This window comes from Mesocricetus auratus, unplaced genomic scaffold (assembly GCF_017639785.1).
Source record: "Mesocricetus auratus isolate SY011 unplaced genomic scaffold, BCM_Maur_2.0 Super-Scaffold_100013, whole genome shotgun sequence".
NCBI classification, from domain to species: Eukaryota; Metazoa; Chordata; class Mammalia; order Rodentia; family Cricetidae; genus Mesocricetus; species Mesocricetus auratus.
The window spans coordinates 38494335-38516828 of record NW_024429196.1 but is presented as its reverse complement, the minus strand read 5'-3'; the positions used below and the strand labels follow the sequence as shown (position 1 = coordinate 38516828).

General features: G+C 41.3%; 1 protein-coding gene across 4 annotated transcripts in view; it reads right to left on the bottom strand.

Moving 5' to 3' along the window:
• Nucleotides 1–20657: 20657 nt before the first annotated feature.
• Arid4b (AT-rich interaction domain 4B) overlaps nucleotides 20658–22494 on the bottom strand; it is a 123258-nt gene continuing 121421 nt past the window's right edge. For all 4 annotated transcript variants that reach the window (XM_005071794.4, XM_013114666.3, XM_005071795.4 and 1 more), the window contains one exon: nucleotides 20658–22409. In XM_005071794.4, the coding sequence (XP_005071851.1) occupies nucleotides 22282–22409 (128 nt within the window). In that variant the 3' untranslated portion in view covers nucleotides 20658–22281. The remainder of the gene's footprint in view (nucleotides 22410–22494) is intronic.

Genomic DNA, 22494 nt, shown 5'->3' with positions numbered 1-22494 from the left:
TCGAGGAAGTCTTTAATTTCTTTTTTTATTTGTTCCTTTACCCAGGGATGGTGCAATTGTGCATTGTTCAATCTCCATGAGTTTGTAGGGTTTCTGCGATTTGTGTTATTGTTGAATTCTAATGTTAATGCATGGTGGTCTGATAAGATGCAGGGGTTATTCCAATTTTTTTGTATCTGTGGAGATTTGCTATGTTTCCTATTATGTGGTCAATTTTAGAGAAGGTTCCATGTGGTGCCGAGAAGAAGGTATATCCCTTTGTATTTGGGTGGAATGTTCTATAGATGTCTGTTAAACCCAGTTGGGTCATAACTTCTATTAATTCTTTTGTTTCTTTGTTAAGTTTCTGTCTGGAGGTCCTATCTAGCGGTGAGAGCGGAGTGTTGAAGTCTCCTACTATTAGTGTGTGAGATTTTATGTGCATTTTGAGCTTTAGTAATGTTTCTTTCACGAATGTAGGTGCCTTTGTATTTGGGGCGTAGATATTTAAAATTGAGACTTCGTCTTGATGTATTTTTCCTTTGATGAATATGAAGTGCCCTTCTTCATCTCTTTTGATTGATTTTAATTTGAAGCCTAATTTGTTAGATATTAGGATTGCTACGCCCGCTTGTTTCTTGGGGCCGTTTGATTGGAAGATCTTTTCCCAGCCCTTTACTCTGAGATAACGTCTGTCTTTGGTGTTGAGATGTGTTTCTTGTATGCAGCAGAAGGAAGGGTTCTGTCTTCGTATCCATTCTGCTAGTCTGTGTCTTTTTATAGGTAAGTTGAGGCCATTGACATTGAGGGATATTAATGACCATTGATTGGTGATCCTTGTTTGCGCTTGATTTATTGTTAGTGAAGTTATTTTGTGTAGTTTCTCCTCCCTTTTTCTTTTAGTGTTTTGTAAAGTATGATTCTATATTGCCTGTGTCTTTGTGAATGTCGTTATCTTCCTTGGCTCTAGGTTTTCCTTCTAGCATTTTCTGTAGAGCTGGATTCATGGATACGTATTGTTTAAATCTGGCTTTGTCATGGAATATTTTGTTTTCTCCATCTATGGTAATTGAGAGCTTTGCTGGATATAGTAGTCTGGGCTGGCATCCTTGTTCCCTTAGCGTTTGTAGGACATCTGACCAGGATCTTCTGGCTTTCATCGTTTCCATTGAGAAGTCAGGTGTAATTCGGATAGGTCTGCCTTTATATGTTACTTGGCCTTTTTCTTTAGCTGCTCTTAATATTTTCTCTTTGCTCTGTAGGTTTGATGTTTTGATTATTATATGGCGAGGTGACTTCTTTTTCTGGTCAAGCCTATTTGGTGTTCTGTAAGATTCTTGTACTTTCATAGGCATATCTTTCTTTAGGTTAGGGAAGTTTTCTTCTATGATTTTGTTGAATATGTTTTCTGTACCTTCAAGTTGAAGTTCTTCACCTTCTTCTATACCTATTATTCTCAGGTTTGGCTTCTTCACGGTGTCCCATATTTCCTGAATATTTTGTGTTAAGGATTTGTTGGTTTTGAGATTTTCTTTGGTTGACGATGCTATGTCCTCTAATGAGTCTTCAACACCTGAGATTCTCTCTTCTATCTCTTGTATTCTATTGGTGATGCTTGCATCTGTAATTCCAGACCGTTTACCGAGCTTTTCTATTTCCAGCATCCCTTCATTCTGTGTTTTCTTTATCGTTTCTATTTCAGCTTTCAATCCTTCAACTGTTTGAGCTGTTTCCTTAATTTTCTTGGTTGTTTTTTCTTGGTGCTCTTTAGATTCTTTGAGAGATTTGTTTATTTCTTGAATTTTTCCCCCATTTCATGGATTTTTTTGTTTGTTTTTTCTTCTATTTCTTTAAGGGATTTCCTCGTTTCTTCTTTGAGGCTCTCCATCATCTTCATGAAATAACTTTTAAGGTCTGTCTCCTCTTCTTCATCTATGTAGTGCTTTTCAGGTCTTGCTGGTGTTGGATCCCTGGATTCTGGTGGGGTCGTGTTGGTGTTTCTATTGCTGAGTGATCTCTTATTCTGTCTTCTTCCCATCTCTTCTTCCAGTGGGTGCTGGTGGGGGCTTTCTGTTTCCACTGGTCTCCTTCCTTACTGCAGCTGAAGCTGAAGCTGGCCTCGCTGGGGTTGGGGTCTTGGAGGGGCTGATCTCTTTCCTGAAGCTGGGCTCGCTGGGTTGGTGTCTTGGAGGGGCTGATCTCTTTCCTGTGTGGGTGGCTCTTCTGAAGCTGGGCTCGCTGGGTTGGAGTCTTGGAGGGGCTGATCTCTTTCCTGTGTGGGCGGCTCTTCTGGAAGCCGGGAGCGGCCCCGAAGATGGAGGGGGATGGGTGATGGGCGGGTGGTCCCAGCCAGGGACCCAATCTCACCTGAAGCTGGGCTCGCTGGGTTGGGGTCTTGGAGGGGCTGATCTCTTTCCTGTGTGGGCGGCTCTTCTGGAAGCCGGGAGTGGCCCCGAAGATGGAGGGGGATGGGTGATGGGCGGGTGGTCCCAGCCAGGGACCCAATCTCACCTGAAGCTGGGCTCGCTGGGTTGGGGTCTTGGAGGGGCTGATCTCTTTCCTGTGTGGGCGGCTCTTCTGGAAGCCGGGAGCGGCCCCGAAGATGGAGGGGGATGGGTGATGGGCAGGTGGTCCCAGCCGGGGACCCAATCTCACCTGAAGCTGGGCTCGCTGGGTTGGGGTCTTGGAGGGGCCTGTGTGGGCGGTTCTTCTGGAAGCCGGGAGCGGCCCCGAAGATGGAGGGGGATGGGTGATGGGCGGGTGGTCCCGGCCAGAGACCCGATCTCACCTGAAGCTGGGCTCGCTGGGTTGGGGTCTTGGAGGGGCTGATCTCTTTCCTGTGTGGGCGGCTCTTCTGGAAGCCGGGAGCGGCCCCGAAGATGGAGGGGATGGGTGATGGGCAGGTGGTCCCAGCCAGGGACCCAATCTCACCTGAAGCTGGGCTCGCTGGGTTGGGGTCTTGGAGGCGCTGATCTCTTTCCTGTGTGGGCGGCTCTTCTGGAAGCCGGGAGCGGCCCCGAAGATGGAGGGGGATGGGTGATGGGCGGGTGGTCCCAGCCAGGGACCCAATCTCACCTGAAGCTGGGCTCGCTGGGTTGGGGTCTTCGTCATGCTTATTCTTACACCTGATTTTTCCCAGTGCTTTCAAATTGACATCCTGGTCAAACCTGTTCATATGCCTTCCTTGGGCCAGTGCCACCATATGGCAGTATGGACACAGCTGTTTAAGGGCTGTCGGTATCTCAAGCACACAATGTGGTATAGTGCCCAAGGGCTGCCAGGTGTCAGTCTAGGCACACCTATATATAATTACTTACACACTCTTGCTGTGTCCAATGGTAGCGAAGGGAATCTAAGGCAAATCTGCTTTCATGCCTGCATCTGTGTATATCAGTGCCACCATGTGGCAGCATGGGCATGCTCGTTTGCACTTTTGCCATGTCCTGGAACCATTCTATGGCTGTCTTGGCACACCTGTTCAGACTCTTCTCATGTTTGATGTGTTCCATAGCTACCATATCATAGCCTGGACCTGCCTGTTTGCACACCTGCTGTGACCCAGCACCAAGTACAGGTCAGCGGAACAGTGCTTGCTCAGCATTTGCAGAGTCTGGGCTCCATCGCCAGCACTGAGAGGGCGACAGTTTTCTTAATTTTTTAAGGGAAGGGGAAGGAAGGGAGGAAGACAAAGGGAAAAGAAAAAGGATAGGGAAGAGAAAAGAGAGAAGAGGAAGAAAGGGGAAAGGAGGGAAGAAAAGGAAAAGGGGAGAGGACAAGAAATATCTATGAGCATCAGCACAAGAACTGTTTCCTCACATCAGTGTGTGTGAGTGTGTCAGTGTGTGAGTGTGTGTAAATGAGTGGGTGTGAGTGTGTGTGACAGAGAAAAGAATGTGTGAGGGTGTGAGATTGTGGAGCTGTGAGTATGTGTGTGAGGGAGTGAATGTGTGAGAGAATGTGTGTGTAAGTATAAATGTGAGTGTGTATGACAGAGACAGAGAATGTGTGTTGCAGAGAGAGAGAGAGAGAGAGAGAGAGAGAGAGAGAGAAGAGAGAGAGAGAGAGAGAGAGAGAGAGAATGGTGGAGGTGTGGTTTTCTCTTTTTCTGTGTTGTTTCGATTTTTGCTTTTTGTTGTGTTTTTGTTGTTTTTGTTAGTTGGTTTGTTTTTGAGACAAGGTGGAACTTTGTAACCCTGGGTAGCTTGGAACTCATTATGTACACCAGGCTGGCCTTGAACTCAAAGATTCACCTGCCCGGCTCCCAAAAACAGTGTTTCCCAACACTATTCGACCCATAATGATTTCCTTAAAGAATTCTTCATATGAATAATAATTTTATTATCATATTCATTCTAGAGATGCTAACATTAAATGAACTATAACATTCTTTTATTCAACAAATATTTGCAAGCACTTACTATTGGCCAGGCACTTTCTAGATCCCAGTGATAAAATGGTAAACAAGAAAAAGTTCTTGTTCTGATGTACTTTACAGTCCAATAAAGAGAGAGAGAAAAATCTATTCAGTGGAAGAAAAGAAAGTAAAGTAACCTAAATTACTCAGCTCACACTACCTTAATGACTAAATGCCATTAAAGAAAGACCACATAATGCTGGCAAGATGTCCATCAGGTAGAGGCCTTTGCTACACCATTTCTATCATTTTCCATTTAAAAATATTTATTTTTCATTTGACATACCAACCCAGTTTCCCCTCCCTCTCTTTCTCCTGCCCCCGCAACTTCCCACATTCCCACTCCCCATCCACTCTTCAGCAGGGTTAATGCCTTTCTTGGGGAGTCAACAAAGTCTGGTATACCAAGCTGAGTCAGAACCAAGCTCCTTCCCCCTAAATCAAGGTTGAACAAGGTATCCCACCATAGGCAATAGGTTCCAAACAGCCAGTTCATGCACTGGGGATAAATCCTGGTGCCACTGCAAGGGGCCTCCTCAACAGATCAAGTCACATAACTGTCACCCACATTCAGAGGGCCTACTTTGGTTCCATGCAGGTTTCCCAGCTATCAGTCCATAGTTCATGATTTCCCACAAGCTCAGGTCATCTGTCTCTGATGTCATCATACTCATGATGTTCCCCTTGTTCATACGATCCCTCCTCCCTCTCTTAAGCTAAACTCCAGGAACTCAACCCAGTGCTTGGCTGTGAGTCACTTGCATCTGCTTCCATCAGTTACTGGATGCAGGTTCTATGATGACAATTAGGTAGTCACTAATCTGATTAAAGGGAAGACCCATTCAGACACCCTCTCCACTATTACTAGGAGTCTTAGCTGGACTCATCCTTGTGGATACCTGAGAATTTCTCTAGCACCAGATTTCTCCCTAACCCCACAGTGGCTCCCTCTATTAAGATATCTATTTCATGCCAGGCGTTGGTGGCATACCCCTTTAGTCTCAGCATTCGGGAGGCAGAGGCAGGCAGATCTCTGTGAACACATCAAACATGAGAAGAGTATGAACAGGTGTGCCAAGACAGCCATAGAGTGGTTCCGGGACATGGCAAAAGTGCGAACGAGCATGCCCATGCTGCCACATGGTGGCACTGATATACGCAGATGCAGGCTTGAAAGCAGATTTGCCCTAGATTCCCTTTGCCCACTCAGAAGGCCCTTCAGCCCCCCACCCAGTCCCCACTCCATTCCCCAGGGAGGGTGAGGCCCTCCAGGGGGGAATCTCCAGAGTCTGTCATTTCTTTCAGGGCAGGACCTAAGCCTTCCCCCAAGAATTCAGGCTGAGAGAGCATCCCTCATTGTGGGATGGGCACCCAAAGTCCATTTGTATGTCAGGGATAAATGCTGATCCAAGGCCCCATAGACTGCCTAGGCCTCCTCACTGACACCTACATTTAGGGGATCTGGATCAGTCCCATGCTGACTCTAGTCATCAGTCTGGGGTCCAAGAACTCCCCCTTGTTCAGGTCAGCTGCTTCTCTGGGTTTCACCTGCCCGGTCATGATCCCTTTACTCATCATTTCTCCCTCTCTGCCACTGGGTTCCTTGAGTTCAGTTCAGTGTTTAGCTGTGGCTGTCTGCCTCTGCTTCCATCAGCCATTGAATGAAGGCTCTGTTTCCCAGACTCTCTGGCAGTAGGATTGTAGGCTGGCACTCCCCTGATCCATGTCTAAAATCCATATATGAGTGAGTACATACCATGTTTCTTTTTTTGTGACTGGGTTACCTCACTCAGGATGGTTTCCTCTAGTGCCGTCCATTTACCTGCAAATTTCAAGATTCCATTGTTCTCCCCCTCCCCGCCCCTGCTTAATAGTACCCCATTGCATAAATGTACCACATTTTCTCTATCCACTTTTCAGTTAAGGGGCATCTAGGTTGCTTCTAGGTCTGGCTATTACAAATAATGCTGCTATGAATATAGTGGAACAGATGTCCTTGTTGCATAAATGTGCATCTTTTGGGTATATGCCTAAGAGTGGAATTGCTGGGTCTTGTAGTAGATTGATTCCCATTTTTCTGAGGAATCCCCAACAGTCTTTTTGATCACTCATGTTCCCATCTCCCATTCCCTCCCTCTACAACTCTCCCAGTTTACCCAGGAGATCTTAGCTATTTTCTCTTTCTGCGACCCTCCATGTGTGTCCCTCTTAGGGGTTGTGGATTACAACCTGTTATCCTTTGCTTTATGTCTAATATTCACTTAGGAGAGTGCATATCATGTTTGTCTTTCTGGGTCTGGATTACCTCACTCAGGATGTTTTTTTTTCCTAGTTCAATCCATTTGCCTGAAAATTTCAAAATGTAATTGTTTTTTGTTTTTTACTGTTGAGTAATACTCCATTGGGCAAATGTACATTTTCTTTATCCATTCTTCAGTTGATGAGCATCTAGGTTGTTTCCAGGTTCTAGTTATTATAAATAATGCTGCTATGAACCAGTTGTGCAAATGTCCTTGTGGTATGAGTGTGCATCTTTTGTGTATATGCCCCAAAAGGGGTATTGTTGGGTCTTGAGGTAGATGGATTCCAAGTTTTCTGAGAAACCACCATACTGACTTCCAAAGTGGCTGTACACATTTGCACTCCTACCAGCAATGGAGGATTATTTCCCTTAGTTCACATCCTACCCAACATCAGTGTTTTTGATCTTAGCCATTCTGAAAGGTGTAAAATGGTATCTCAGAGTTGTTTTCATTTGCATTTCTCTGACAACTAAGGATGTTGAGCAATTCCTTAATTATCTTTCAGCCACTTAAATTTCTTCTGTTGAGAATCCTCTATTTATATCTGTACTCCATTTTTAATTGGATTATTTGGTATTTTGATGTCTATTTTCTTGAGAGTTCTTTATATATTTTGGAGATCAGCCCTCTGTCAGATGTGAAAAAAAATTTCCCATTCTGTAGGCTGCCATTTTGTCTTATTGACTATATCATTTGCCTTACAGAAGCTTCTCAGATTCAGGAAGTTCCATTTGTTAATTGCTGCTCTCAGTGTCTGTGCTACTGGTGTTACTTTTAGGAAATGGTCTCCTGTACCCATATGTTCAAGGCTACTTTCTGCTTTTTCTTCTATCAGGTTCAGTGTAACTGGATTTACGTTGAGGTTTTTATCTACTTAGACTTTAGTTTTGTGCATGGGGATCTATTTGCATTCTTCTACATGCTGATGTCCAGTTATGCCAGCACCATTTCTTGAAGATTATTTCTTTTTTCCATTGTACGATTTTGGCTTCTTTGTCAAAACTCGGGTATTCATAAGTGTGTGGATTAATATCAGGGTCTTCAACTTGATTCCATTGATCCACATGTCTATTTTTATGCCAATACCAAGCTGTTTTTATTACTGTAGCTCTATAGTAGAGCTTGAAGTCATGGATGGTAGTGCCTCCAGAAGTTCCTTTATTATAGAGGATTGTTTTAGTTATCCTCAGTTTTTTGTTTTTCTATATGAAGTTGAGTATTCTTTCAAGGTCTGTAAAGAATTGTGTTGGAGTTTTGATGGGGATTGCATTAAATCTGTAAATTGCTTTTGATAAGATTGCCAATTTTACTATATTGATCCTACCTAGCCAAGAGCATGGGAGATCTATGAATTTTCAGAAATATTCTTTAATTTTGTTCTTCAAAGACTTAAAGTTCCTGTCATATAGGTGTTTCACTTGTTTGCCCAAATATTTTATGTTGTTTGTGGCTATTGTAAAGGGTGATGTTTCTCTGATTTCTTTCTCAGCCTGTTTATCATCTGTATATAGGAGGACTACTGATTTCTTTTTTTGAGTTAATCTTGTATCCTTCCATATTACTGAAGGGCCATACCATTTCTAAAACAGATACATGTTTGTTTGTTTGATTTATTGATTGATTGATTGATTGATTGATTGATTGATTGATTGATTGATTGATTTTTGGTACTGAAGATTGAATTCTGGGTTCTATGCATACTAGGTAAGTGCTCTAACTCTGAGTTACACTCCCAGCCCCCCAAATTTTTTAAGTACAGACCATTAACTATAATGAATAACTATACAAAAGAGCTTATGAAGATTGAGTTTGTGTGTCTTTTGTTGTAAGAAAGCTCCTAAGCAGAAGGTGACAGGCAGAAAGAGGATAGACATAGAAACATCAACTACAGACACCATGTCACCGCAGAAGACCATACAGTTCTCTTTAAGATGGTTTGATAACTCACACTCACATTCTCAACCAATAAGTTTAGCCATTTGGACCTCAAGTTCTCTGCTTTGAGCCAATGATTTGCTTCCCCAAATGCCTAGGTGATATTCTGGAGCATACTATTGCCAAGGAAGGAATGACTGCCACCTAGTGGTGCTCTTGTGAGAAGGCAAAGCTATACAATGGAGAAAAGTTCCCCTTCCCTTACCCTCCCCTTACTTACTCAATCTATACATCATTTACAAAAGCAACACAATATGCCATCCCAGGCACAGAGGTACATGCCTGTAATCCCAGTATGAAGTAGATGATCACTGCTAGTTCAAGGTAAGCTTGGGCTGCATAGTGAGACCACATTTTAAAAGAAAGTGTGTATGCACACACACTCATACTCACAGTCACTCAGTATATACTGTATATTGTTCTACCTGCTAAACAATGAGCTAGAAAAAAAACACTAGCTCATTATCCATGTGGCTTATATTTAAGTGAGGAGACAGACTATAAATGTCCTCAAATTGTAGCACATGCAAAGAAAATAACACAACAGTTATGTGAAGAATGTCTCCCGAAAAAAACATGGTATTCAAATCTAAAACTTATTTTATTAGCATTAATGGCACAAGGAATTGAAATATAGGTATAAAGAACAGTCACATCCCTGTAAAGGGCACCAATTTTCAACTTTACAAAACAAAAGAGGTGTCTGATGGATGTCTGTTTTCTCTGATGCAGACAGCATAAGACCTTTATTACTTCACAATGACTGTAGTTCTTCCTGGATGAAGGTGCCATTTGCATATTCCAGTGCACCCCCAAAGAAGTCACATTCAACGATTCTGCGAACAGCGAGCCATGTCAGAAGCAAGTTCTTACTGCACCTTCTGCTTCAATGCACACATGTGTTCCAGGTTCAGCCTTATTCTCAAGCCCATCTTTTGCATTTCACTTTGTAGGATATGCAGATTTTTCTGTGCATTGTTACAGTTTTTCATATTTCGGAGAACTTTTTGGTGGGAGAAGAGTATATTTGCTACCCTAAAATAACAAAGGTAGATGTAAGACATGTAGTACATATTGGACAAAGTATCTCTGCATGTAAACCATTTGGCACCAAATCCCTCCACCCCTGAACAGAAGACAATATGGTGTGTTGAACTGAATCCAGAAATAAAACCGCATAGCTTCAGCCATGATCTCAAAAAAGATGCCAAAAATACACCTAGGAGAAAAGACAGCCTGGTTAATGAATGGTGCTAGGCAACTGGATATCCAAGTGACAAAGACTACCTAGATACCTAGCCCTCACCTGACAAAAATTAACTGAAATTGGATCCTAGACCTTAATGTTAAAGACTGAAGCTCTGAAATATTAGAGTGAAACATGTAGAAAACACAAAGACATACAAATAAGTGATGGCTTTCCGAACAACCATCTAAAAGCTCAGGAAATAACAGCAAGAATTTGCAAATGCAATAGTATAGGACTGAAAAGCTCTGCCCAGCAAAGGTGAGAGTCACCAGAACAAAGAGGTACCCTAAGAATGGAAGAGGCTGCCAGCTGTTCGTCCAACAGCTTTTTAGATGAGAATTCAAGAAATACACACAGAACTAAAACTATTGAACACCAAAATAGCTAATAATCGATACATGAATGAATTGATAGTTCTCAAAATAAGTACAAATGGCCAATGAATACATGAAAAAAAAAGAGTTCAGTGTCCTTAGCCATCAGGGAAATGCAAGTCAAAAGCACACTGAGAGTCTGCTTCTCACAGTCAGAATGGCTATCAAAAAGAAAACAATCTGTAGTTTACCTGCCCAACCATGTAGCTTCATAAATATGCCCACTTTCCTGAATTCCTCAGAAGAGCACTAACTTCTTCTCTTCTTTCTCTCCCTTTTCTGAGCATGTTTTACTTAACATTTCGCATCCATCTTTTTCTCTAAAGACACCCTCTCTGCCTTGTGGCTGTCAGTCACCATGTCTGACATCCACACCAGCTTAAATGAAGTCGGATTTAGATTTGGGTTTTTTCATGCAGAGCCTCTCTTTGTAGCCCTGACTTTACTGGAACTCACTATATCAACCAGGCTGGCCTCTTATTCACAGAGAACTGCCTGCCTCTGCCACTGAAGTACTGATATTAAATGTGTGCACCACTATACCTAGTCCTAAGTTGAAGTTCTAATATTTGTAAGTGGTAAAAATATGAGTAGAGATAAAGGTTAACTAATTATTTTATGTGTCTAGATGAGTAGCAAAAATTAATGTTACAAAAATTTAGAATTAAGCATTATTCATCGGTATTGAATTTTTCTAACTTACCTGAAGGTGATGCTTAAAACTGGTCAAGATCTTGTTAAACAGACTAAAGAAATACTCTGTGTTACTGATAAATATTCACTTCTCCAAGGTATGGCTAATGTTGTAATTTAAGAAAAGCAGCACTTGAGAGAAAGACATCATGTGACAGGGTTCAAGCAGAGGGGTGTTTTACTAGGGAAAGGGATCATAAAAGGGGGGAAAGAGGAGTGGGACAGGAGCAGCAGGAGAAAGGGAAAAGGAGCAGGCAGACAGACAGACAGACAGAGGGAGGGAGAGAGGGAGGGAGGGAAAGAGGAGGATGGGAGTTAGGCAGGGCCTTTTAAAAAGGAGCACAGTAAATATGCACAGGTGGTGCTCTTAGTGGCTGCAGCTGAGGGCGTAGCCTGTCAGAACCCCAAGGACAGGCCAGTACATATGACTGAATACTAACAGTTAAGGAGATTTTTGTTGTAGATATGAGAGAGAAACCATCCAGGGGCATCTGGAAGAGTCCAGAGCAGAGAGAGAAAGAAGTAGATTGAACATGGTCAGCAGACTGGCCATGGCCAGGGATATCTGCTGGAGATAAAGAACAAAGAAATATAGTGAAAGAAGCAGGAAGAGAGTGAGAGCAAGTAAGAGAGAGAGAGACAGAGAGACAGAGACAGAGAGAGACAGAGAGACAGAGACAGAGAGAGAGAACAAACAGTGTAAGCTAGAGGGTAGGAGAGGAAGTGAGACATGAACTGGACATGAACTTTGAAATAAATCATAGGTGCTTGCAATACTGAAGGAGCCTAGAGACATGCATGGGCTTTGAAATTCATATGTCCCCTCTGCCAGAGATAAGGGAAATGACTCCTTTTGGTAGGTGGGAACCAATTTCACAAGTTCCCAAGGAATGGTGGTTTTTAATCTAACTTTCAGAAATCCTCTTGTAATTCAGGTTGAACTCATTAGACAGACTTTTGGAGTTTGAGGAATTGGAGTTTCCTTTGGATGTGACAAAACAATCTGAAGGAAAAAATAAACAAACAAAAAAATACCCCAAACTCAGAGTATATTAGTGGATTATCAGTAAAAATTGCATGTTGTAATTTACCCCCCAAGATATTTTCTGTTTTGCCCCATAGTCATTCCTCATACTAACAAGCATGAAATGGATCATGGCAGAATTTTTCAAATTCATGAAGCTTCTTATTCCTGTTAGTTTCCAAATGTGTTTTTAGAATAACTTTTCATGAAAGTCCTATGAAAATTACTTGCACCTCTTCTTATATAAACAATTAAAATTAAAACAGACTTGTAATGGTGGTTACATGAAAAATAAGCTCTTGAACTCTTAGTCATGTTATTTACATGTAAAATTTTTATCTTGTATTAATTTTTCATGAATCCTTGTCTTTATATCTTTGTGTCAAGTTCAGTAGCCACATCTCTTCTAACTTCACCAGTGGGGTTACTTCCACAGGGTAGCCATTTTCATTTGTTCTTCCTAATCTATCATGAGCTGGTAGATAAATTCTGTCTGAAAAGATGACAAAGGGTCTCGGGTAACATCTAAGAAGAAACAGAATTGTTTGCATGTTTTTAAATTGTCTGCCTGTACTTTGTTCACAGCCTGCTGCTCTTGTTTACACAACCTGAGTTCTATTCCCACTACTTCCTATGTCATTCCTATATAACACAACTTTAGAGTTTTTATTGCATTTACGTGTGTGTGTGTGTGTGTGTGTGTGTGTGGTGTGTGTGCACATGCATGTCACAGGACCAAAGGACAACTTGCTGAATTAAATTGTTTCTCGTCTTCCACCTTGTGGGTTCTAGGGATCAAACTCAGGTTGTCAGGTTTGCAAAGCACTTTTACCACTTGAGTGTCTCACTCCCTGAATGTGGCCTAAACTATGTTGTCCGTTCTCCCCTTTTTTGTGAACCCACTCTTCAGCCTTCCCTTGTCTTTCCCTCTGGCCCTCCCTCTTTCTAATCCAAGCTCCATGGCCTGGCTCCACATCCCAGAACTGGATGGAGTGGGACATTTCCATCTTTCTTCCTCAAATCTTGGTTCTGTGCCCTCCACATACTCACAAACATTTCTCTACTCCCAGCTCTGCTTTTATAACATGACTGAAAATTCTAAAATTATAATAAAAGGACTTGATGATTAAAATTCATATTTTCTGATTTCAGAGCCATGAAATAATGCTTGTAGATGCCCCAGTAATCAGTGCAGAGGGGATATTTCAAACATCGGGTGCCCAGCCCTCTCCAGTCCCTTAGTTTTAACACATAAATTTGTTTTCATTCATTTGACTTAGAGTCAGAACAAAATAATGGGAGTGGAAACACCAATAGTAAAGTATGGCTCTAATCTGGGGAAAATGTAGAGAATTGAGTAGATAGAAGGTTCAGAGACAAAGACACAAGGCCATGCCTGAGAACAGCCCACATACAACCATCGCTCATGGAAGCTAATGTGTTATTTATGTTACAAGCATATGTAATACACGTACTAATTTCATCCCTGAATCCATGAGGGAATAACCATTAAAAAAAATAAGCAGCAGGGCAAAAAGCCTGACCACCCGATCCTATTGCTGGTGGAAAGAGAAAACTACATCCTAAACATATGTACTGTGTGGTGTACAAATGCGCACACACCACAAAATAGTAATTGTTTGAAGGAAGCAGGGCTGGGGGGCTGCAGAAATGGCTTATCAGTTAAGAGCATTTGATGCTCTTGCAGGAGACTGAGTTCAGTTCCCAGCATCTACCTGAAGGTTCACAACCACCTCCAGTTCCAGTTCCAGAGGAAACCTCTTCTGGCCTCTTTGGCTACCAGACACATACATGTGGTGCAAAGACATACATGCAGTAAAACAATTGTTCACAAAAGGTTAAAAATTAATAAATCTCTAAAAAGTATTTTAAAAGAAAATTAAGGTGGGGTCTCACAGTGTAGCCTTGACTTGCCTAGAACTCACTATGTAGACTAGGTTAGCCTTGAACGAAAAGGGATTCACCTAACTCTGCCTCTGAGTGCTGGGGTTAAGGGTGTGTGCTACCAAGACTGGCAGACATTTAAATTTTTTAATTAAAAAACAAAAATAAGTATCAGAAGTTTGAAAAAATAAAGGTGCATACTCAAAAACACAAAACTGATAGTAGAAGTCTTTGTACTACGCCTGACTGTTGAGCCCACACTCTGAACTACTGCGAAGTGAGTAACACATTCACATCTACACTCTCAACAATTAACCAATCCAACACTCAAGAGTCAACAACTGTACACTGCGGTTCTTCCCTCCAGCAGCCACTGGTACTCGACACCATCAGAGACTGGTAAAGCTGCCACCCTGTCACAAAGATGAAACCTTAAACTGATAAGTAACTTTCCCCTGTGGAAACATTCTGATGCTCTTGTGACTAGATGGATTACAAAAGGACATGCCTGCATCCAAAAACCAGCTTGAATTTAGTGAATCTATAGACAAAGGCCTTGTGCAGGGCCCCTCTACACCCAGTAAACTTGGGGCTCTCTCATCGAAACTTCTAGATGCTAAACCTGTGAATTCTATATTCTCTGCAGCTTTATTTTCTCAAGAACGTTAAGTCCCATTCTAGCTGCTGATGAGTCATTTAAAATTCCAATGGTTCATTTTACAAACCAGCAAATTAAGCCAGAGAAATAAATTATATACTGAGGCTCACATACAAGTCAGTAAAGCACTGAAATACCAAATATATTTTCCAGATGCCTGCATTTCCTTAGTTTACTAATTAAATATGTTATTCCATATGTCAGCATCCACAAGGCTAAAATATCAAAATCTCTTTAAAATAATAAGCTCCCTTTTCATGCTAATCTATTAACATAAAATAGTCTTGATTCCTTTTAGGGATAAGGTAGAATAGACATAGACAAAAATCAATGCAATTCATACTGTTTAGAATGTAAACATGTTGTTAAAAGAGGGTTAGATAGGATAATATCTTGGGCATTTGCAATACACATGCAATATTAAGGCAACAAGAAGTAGCAAGTGGCTGTTTTCATCCTCTTGCCACAGCTTCCTGAGTGCTGGGATTACAGATGTGTACCACCAAGACCTACTCTTAATAGATGTGGCGTTTACTAGGAGTTTGTTTCAAGATCTCTAATAGGTTTGGGTTTTTTTTTTTCAGATTTATTTATATGTATGAGTGTTTCTTGTTTTTTGTTTTTGTTGTTGTTGTTTCTTGAGACAGGGTTTCTCTGTCTAACAGCCCTGGCTGTCCTGAAACTCACTGTGTAGACCAGGCTGGCCTCAAACTCACAAAGATTCGCCTGCCTCTGCCTCCCAAGTGCTGGGATTAAAGGTGTGCGCCACCAAAACCCAGCCACTTGCTACTTCTTGTTACCTTTAATATTGCATGTGTATTGCAAATGCCCAAGATATTATCCTATCTAACCCTCTTTTAACAACATGTTTACATTCTAAACAGTATGAAATGTTGGCCTAAATGATAAACTACTGTATCTATGAAGGTTCTACTTGTTTTTACTTTATTTCCCCATGGGTTTCCTGCCTTCCACTCTGCCTCTAACCACAATGCCTCTCTTTCTGCCAAGTCTTTCACCTCAACTCTACCCAGTGAAACAATGACCAGCATTGAAGCTTCTGCTTAAGTTGCTCCCAGATGGATTTATTTCTTTTTCCTCTTGCCCCTGGGACTACATTTCAAACACCCATTAGGTTTTCTATATACTATTTCCCAAAGACAGTATTTTCAAAATAGTGAGTGAAAATGCATTCCATCTTCTTGTCCACCTCAGTGACATGTATTTACTACAGACTACTGCCTAGACCATGGCCTATCCCCTTCCCCAACTTTTCCACCCGGGACACATTTCCAGTTTGGTGAGATCAAGGTCACCAACTGTGGACTTTTCTTTCCTGCCCACCAGTTCCCAAATAACTGACAAGAAGATTTAGTATTAATTGTAAATGCTCAGCCTACAGCTTAAGCTTGTTACTAACTAGCTCTTACAACTTAAATCAACCCATATTTCTTATCTATCCCTGCCATGTGGTGGTACCTTTTTTTCAGCACAATATGTTTGCTTCTCTCTGCGTCTCCTCATGAGCTGCAGCATTGACATAGCAGCTCTCATCTACCTGTAACTCCAGTTCCATGGGATCCAAAGTTGTCCTTCTGGACTCAGAGGACACTGCACATGTAGAATGCAGACATACATGCAAGCAACCCGCCCTTTCCCCCCAACAAAATGAAAAGTAAAAAGAATAAATAAATAGACAAATAAATAAATACAGGAGCTGGAGAGATGGATCACCGGTTAGGAAAACTTTACTCCTCTTGCAGATGTCCTGTGTCCAGTTCCCAGCACCTACCTGGCAGTTCACAACAATCTGAAACTCCAATTGCAGGAGATCTAGTGCTTTCTTCTAGACTCTGTGGGCACCATGCACAGTATACATACTACATGCAGGGGAAAAAAAACCCTTCCTATATAGCATATAAGTAAACCTTAAAACAAACACACAGTAATCTGAAATCCGAGGAAACATGCAATGACTTAGGTTGACCACGCACACACAAGAACAAAATACAAATCAACATTTAAGGGGAAAATGCAGAATTGAAATAGATATTCATTATAAGAGATAAAAACAGAAACCACTTCCACCATCCAACTTTGGGAGAACAAAACAAAACATATTACACCATTCAGGATGATGCTCACATAATCAGGAACACAGGAGATTACAGTTATGTTCACAGTTCAACTATGTTTCCTCTTTTCTTTTACTGTGCTGAATATTGTACTAGGGGACGCATGCACACAGCATTGGAGTGGGACCACTATAGCTTGAGGGAAGCCACTCAGTGAGAAGCAACCATTCCACCTACTTTACTGACAGCAGATACAGTCTCCCACCTGACCTCCAAATACCAGGGCTGACATTAGTGACAGATACTGCCTTATCATGTGAACTTATGAATTACCTAAATAAGCACAAAACTCAGCAGTGGACACTGAGAGCCACTCCTTTCCAGGGGTGTTCTTCAATCTCACAAGTACCAAGAGGCTAGTAAATTTACTATGAAAAAACATAGTAAAATTATGCAGTTTTCAGGAGAGCACACTTAAACCACCGTGAAATCATATAGATTCTGTTTGTTCATACTCTTTAAAAAATGACAAGATAGAAATGTGTCTAAAATAAACAACATATGCACACTTTGTTTTGTTTTTGAGAAAGGGTCCCATATAGCCCAGGCTAGCGTCAAACTCACTATGTAGCCTAAGATAACTCTGAAATCCTGATCCCAAGTGTTGAGACTGCAGGTATGTACCACCACAAATGGCTTAGGAAAAAGCTAGTGTCATAGTTAGGGTTTCCATTGCTATGAAGAGACACCATGACCATGGCAACTCTTATAAAGGAAAACATTTCATTGGAATGGCTTATAATTCAGAGGTTTAGTCCGTTATCATCATGGCAGGACATGGTGCTGGAGAAAGAGCTGAGAGTCCTACATCTTAATCCACAGACAACAGGAAGTGTTGAACTGTGTAGGCATAGCTTGAGCACAGAACTCAGAGCCCACCATTACAGTGACACTTCCTCCAGCAAGGTCACATCAACTTCAACAAGACCACACCTTTTATAGCGCCTTTTAATTTGGAATATACTTTCTTCTGTATCATGTTTTCTTTTTTTTTTTCAATATTTTCTTCCAAATATCTGAAGTCATGCTTAATACTCAAACATTTAAAAAAAATGTGATCCCACAAACTGAGTGTGGAATATGCCTGTAATTCCAGTGTTTAGGTTTCGGAGTCAGGAAGAGCATTGGGCCAAGCCAGCCAGGGATACATAGCAAAGTCCCTGTCTCCAAATATTTCAGACCCTAAGCAATATTGTGTTATCTTCCTAAACTCACACATCTTTGCTCTCAGGTTATACAGAGATGCCCAGGATTCTTGAAATTAGTCATGAAGTCAGATTTGATGGACCTGGTCACACAAAGTCTGTAATCCTAGCTATTCAGAGGAAGGCTGAGGCAGGAAGACAGTTTCTGAGCTAGGTGTGTGTGAAAGGTCAGGCTGAGCAACTTAGGAAGATGAAAAGTAAAGCTAGGTGTGGTGCCTGTAATTCCAGGCTGGAGGAGGATCAGACATTTACAGTTATCCTCAGCTCCCTAACAGAATTTGAGGCTTACATGGGCCACAAAAGGCTGTCAATCAGTTGAGAATGTGACAATGGTAAAGTGCTTACCCAGCTCAAGGGAAAGATGACACAGAACAAAGAGTGCCATCAGGGGAGTTATCTGCTAAACGTAGTCCTGAAGGGACACTGGGGTTGCGGCCCAGCGATTCACCCGAGTTAGTAACAGAACACGGGTGGAGACTATGGCGCCAGAATGCTGATGAGGGCAGCCAGCTGACCCACTCCACCTCCAGGAGAGTGTTGGCAAGCTACCCCACAGTAGTCTACCCAGGATCCCTCTGTAAACACAGGTACAGGCTCAGATTCAACGTGTGGCACTCACTGTTGCACTCACCCCTACTCCAGGCACTTCTTTCTCCTGTGCGGCTTCCCTCTCAAAGCAATCTCAGACCTGAGAGCTTCCCTAATGACCTCAGTGTTGAGTCCTCACTTCCAGGCTCCCGCAGTCACAAGTTCCCTCTGGCCCAGGTTCTGGCCACGTCAAGAATGTGGCATTGCTCTTCCACTTAGAACCTCTTCTTCAAGCAGTCTGTGGCTGTTCAGTACTAAGGAGCTGGGGAACTGATAGTTTAAGTCGGGACTCCAGTGCGTCCTGAGCCTGTCAGGGAAACCTGGGCTTGGGAGTTCAGGAAGTGGAGTCAGAAGCACTTGGCCATTTCCTTGTGGGTAAGCTTTAGGGAAACTCAAATTGACACATGTACATACCCGCTACTGTACTGTGCACCAGCGAATGTACATTCCTCCTAGCCTGTTCAGGCCGATTCTCACATTTCAAGTTCATGGTTTAGAGGTGATGAAGCGCCAGCGTACTAGGTACTGGGTCAGTTTGGTGTCTCAACAGGTATGTTTACTGTCCTAACCCATGGAGGGAGCGGTCCTTAAAGCAAAGGACATTTCTGGACAGGAACCCAGCTCTGCTCTGCCAGCTACCAGTATTCTGTGCAGCTGGGGAAAAGAATACTGAAGAGGAAGACAAGGGCCATGTAGCACTAGGATGAGACTCCCCTTTATGGGTCCTAGTTTTTTCACCTGTGTAAGATGAGCAAGGTGAGATATGGAGTCTTAAACATGCCTGAACTCAGACTGCAACAGCAGCCCTTTGGGCCACCATCCCTTCCTCTTAAGGACACCACATATGATATCCAATCACTTCATTGGCTGCAGTGTTGATATAGTGCAGACAGATTGGTTAGATGGCTTTCAAGGCCCTCTACAGACTATTACGAACCTGCCTCTTCCATCTTCTTCCTCCTTACACAACATGAACAATTGGGAGCAAGGAAGTGGCTCTTGAAGTTGTGTATTAGGGCCAGCTGTGGTGTACATGCCTTTAATGCCAACACTTTAGGAGGCAAAGGCAGATGGATCTGAGTTGAAGGCCAGTTTGGTCTATATAACCCAAGGCTACTCAGGGACCACGTCTCAAAACAGAAAAAAAAAAAAAAGTTGCAGATTAAAATCACTGCGCTATTTTTTAAAGATAATATACAATACTACCACAGTGAATTAGAGTACCTTGGGAATGGGGATTGGCCCATTGTCTGATTTAACAAAGCCTACTGGAGTCCTGTAATAGGTGCAGAGGTCATTTAAAGAGTCACCAAAGTTCCACCAAAGTCAAAGACAAAAGACACTCTGCAGGTAGTATTTTGAATAAAATAAACATTTTTAAGGTGTGAATGGAGGTATAAATCTGTAATCCCAGTACTTTGAGTATAGTGGGCAGTTGTTTACCATTAATTGTGTAAATGCTTCCCTCATAATCTTGGGTCTTGTGGACAAATTTAAACCCGCCTTCAATTTGAGTCTCAGGCAGAATTGAGAACTTGGTCAGTTTAAAGCCAGCTTGGGCAACACAGCAATTCTATTTATGTTTATGTCTTTATATGTAGCCCAAGATCCAACTGCCTCAACTTCCTGAGTGCTGGGATTACAGATGTGGGCCACCACACCCTGCAGAAACTTATTTTTACATTTATGTATTTTATGTGTGGGACTACACAGGATAACTTGCAGAAGGCAGTCTCTTTCCTTCTACTATGTGGGTTCCAGGGATTCGTAAACTCATTGGTCATCAGTGCTTACCTGCTGAGCACCTTTGCTGGCTCCAAAATAAAGTTTTAAAGTTGTACTTAATATTTTTCCTTTAGACAAGCTCCCAAATCATAACAAAAACAAAAAATCCGTATTCAGATTCTAGAGAGATAGTATATAGGAAGATAATCACAGCTAAAAATTTCTCTGTCTCTATTAGCTAAGGTTTTCTTTTGTTGCTTTAGGGTTTGGTTTGGTGAAATACTGGAGACTGAAACCAAGGTCTTGCACAACATACTAAGCATATGTGGTTCCCAAAGGGAGAACGATCCCTTAAGGTATCAATAGAAACCCTTGTGATGATACAGGCTGCATGTACATGTACATATTCTCAAGTCATTACATACAAAGTAAACTAAAATTACTTAATCTTCTACAAAATAAATCAAGGATTCACAAACTATGGCATTTTATTTCAGAGCCTTTGCTTACATTTGTACAATATATTACATAATTCATCATGTTTGCAGATCCTAATATATACTTTATAGTTTTATTCTATAAGTTTTTTCTTCAACATTTTGCTGTCAACAAATCTTTACAGTCTGTACAAATTTGAATAACTTGAAACCATTTTTCAACAAAATTAGTTACTATAAGCACACATTACAAGACTGAAAATGCTTTTCTTAGAAAGGTTGAATGTAAAGGATTAAGGATTCTGACACGTTAGCATCTACAACAAAACGCTTCGAGATTCTCACATGTATTGCCAGAAAACAAATAAAACATGCCAGCCTCATTCAAAAAAAGCACACAGAACCACAATTAAAACAGTAAAACAGTCTGTACAGTAAAGTACTGTGTATTAACAGTGCCAGGTTTTAAATAGCTTCAATGAACACATCCGCAATATACAAATGTCTTACAAAGGTGGGGAATTAAATACAAGTGCCAAACATTGGAATCATACAACATAAAATCAATACAAGTGAAAACAACTTGGCGTTCATTTTGCAGTTTATACAAGGCATTTAATTGTATAGGCCTACTACCCAATTAGCTATTTATACTTAAAATAACAACCATCTTTGTGAGATAGGTCATATAAACAACCTTGAACCATTCTAACAGTTTGTTCCTGAAGTCTTTTTGCTGTAAGCTCATAATAAAATAAGCAATACAAATGAATTATCTGTATTTAAGGGAAAAGAAACATTTACAAGAAAACACAAAAATATAACTGTTATAATTCATTATGAATAAATATACACTTTGAACTGGCTAAGTACAATCTTTATACATTGTTTAAGATTTAATACAGTTTATTAGCCATTTTCTTTTTTCACACAATGTATTATATCAAAATTAAAAAAAAATACTGATTTATAGAAAAATGGCAAAGTACAGTAGTCCCATTTCAATTTCAAGGGGCGTGATAAGCCACTGCAGACCTTTTAGCCTAATTCAAACCTGTAAACATGTTCAGTCAGTCATTTTAAAAGAGAATCTTTAATATTTGGTTACCAGGACTGATGTCTAATAATATCCTGTTAACTGCAGGTTTTGAATTTGTTACATGTGCTTGACTTATACAATTAAAGTCACCCTAAGGTGACTTGCTTTAAAAAACAATTAGCTTGTACAAATGAAAATAGGTTCATATTTTTTAATAAATGAATGGAAAAATATCAAATGTTCCAGCTTTAACAAAATACAAGGGAATACATATACAGTAAGTCATCTCACATGTTCTGGCCCACCCTTTCTCTGCTTACTGTGTTGTCTCTACAGGCAGTGAAAAGCCTCCTCTGCCACAGTGGAAGGCCTTCAAGTTACCAGACACGCAATTCCCAGACAAGTTGGAAACAATTATTGCTTGAGGAAAAGCAGTTCGTTGTACTTTTTCTTCATAAAAAAGTGCACTTAAGTGCCAAGTCAGCTTGTCAAGAAACAATTTTTAAATATAAAATAGTGCTTGTCTGATTTTGTGTGTGTGTGTGCCACTGTGCAGTATAAAAAAAGATGTGGCCCTCAACAGCCATTAAGTGCAAAGTGCTCTAGCAAGTCCTGCTGTCACCTGCACTCAACTGACATTCCATTCTGTGATGTGCTGGACATTGATGGTTCAGCTAGCGTCAACATAACAGCAGCTGTTATGGAGCTGGACGAGGGAGAAGAAGAGGAGGAAGATGTAGCAGCACCTGAGGAAAAGGAAGTGCACACGTGAGCTATAAGGCAAGTGATAATGGGAGGAAGCGAATACTAGTCTTAGCCTAAATTACTGCT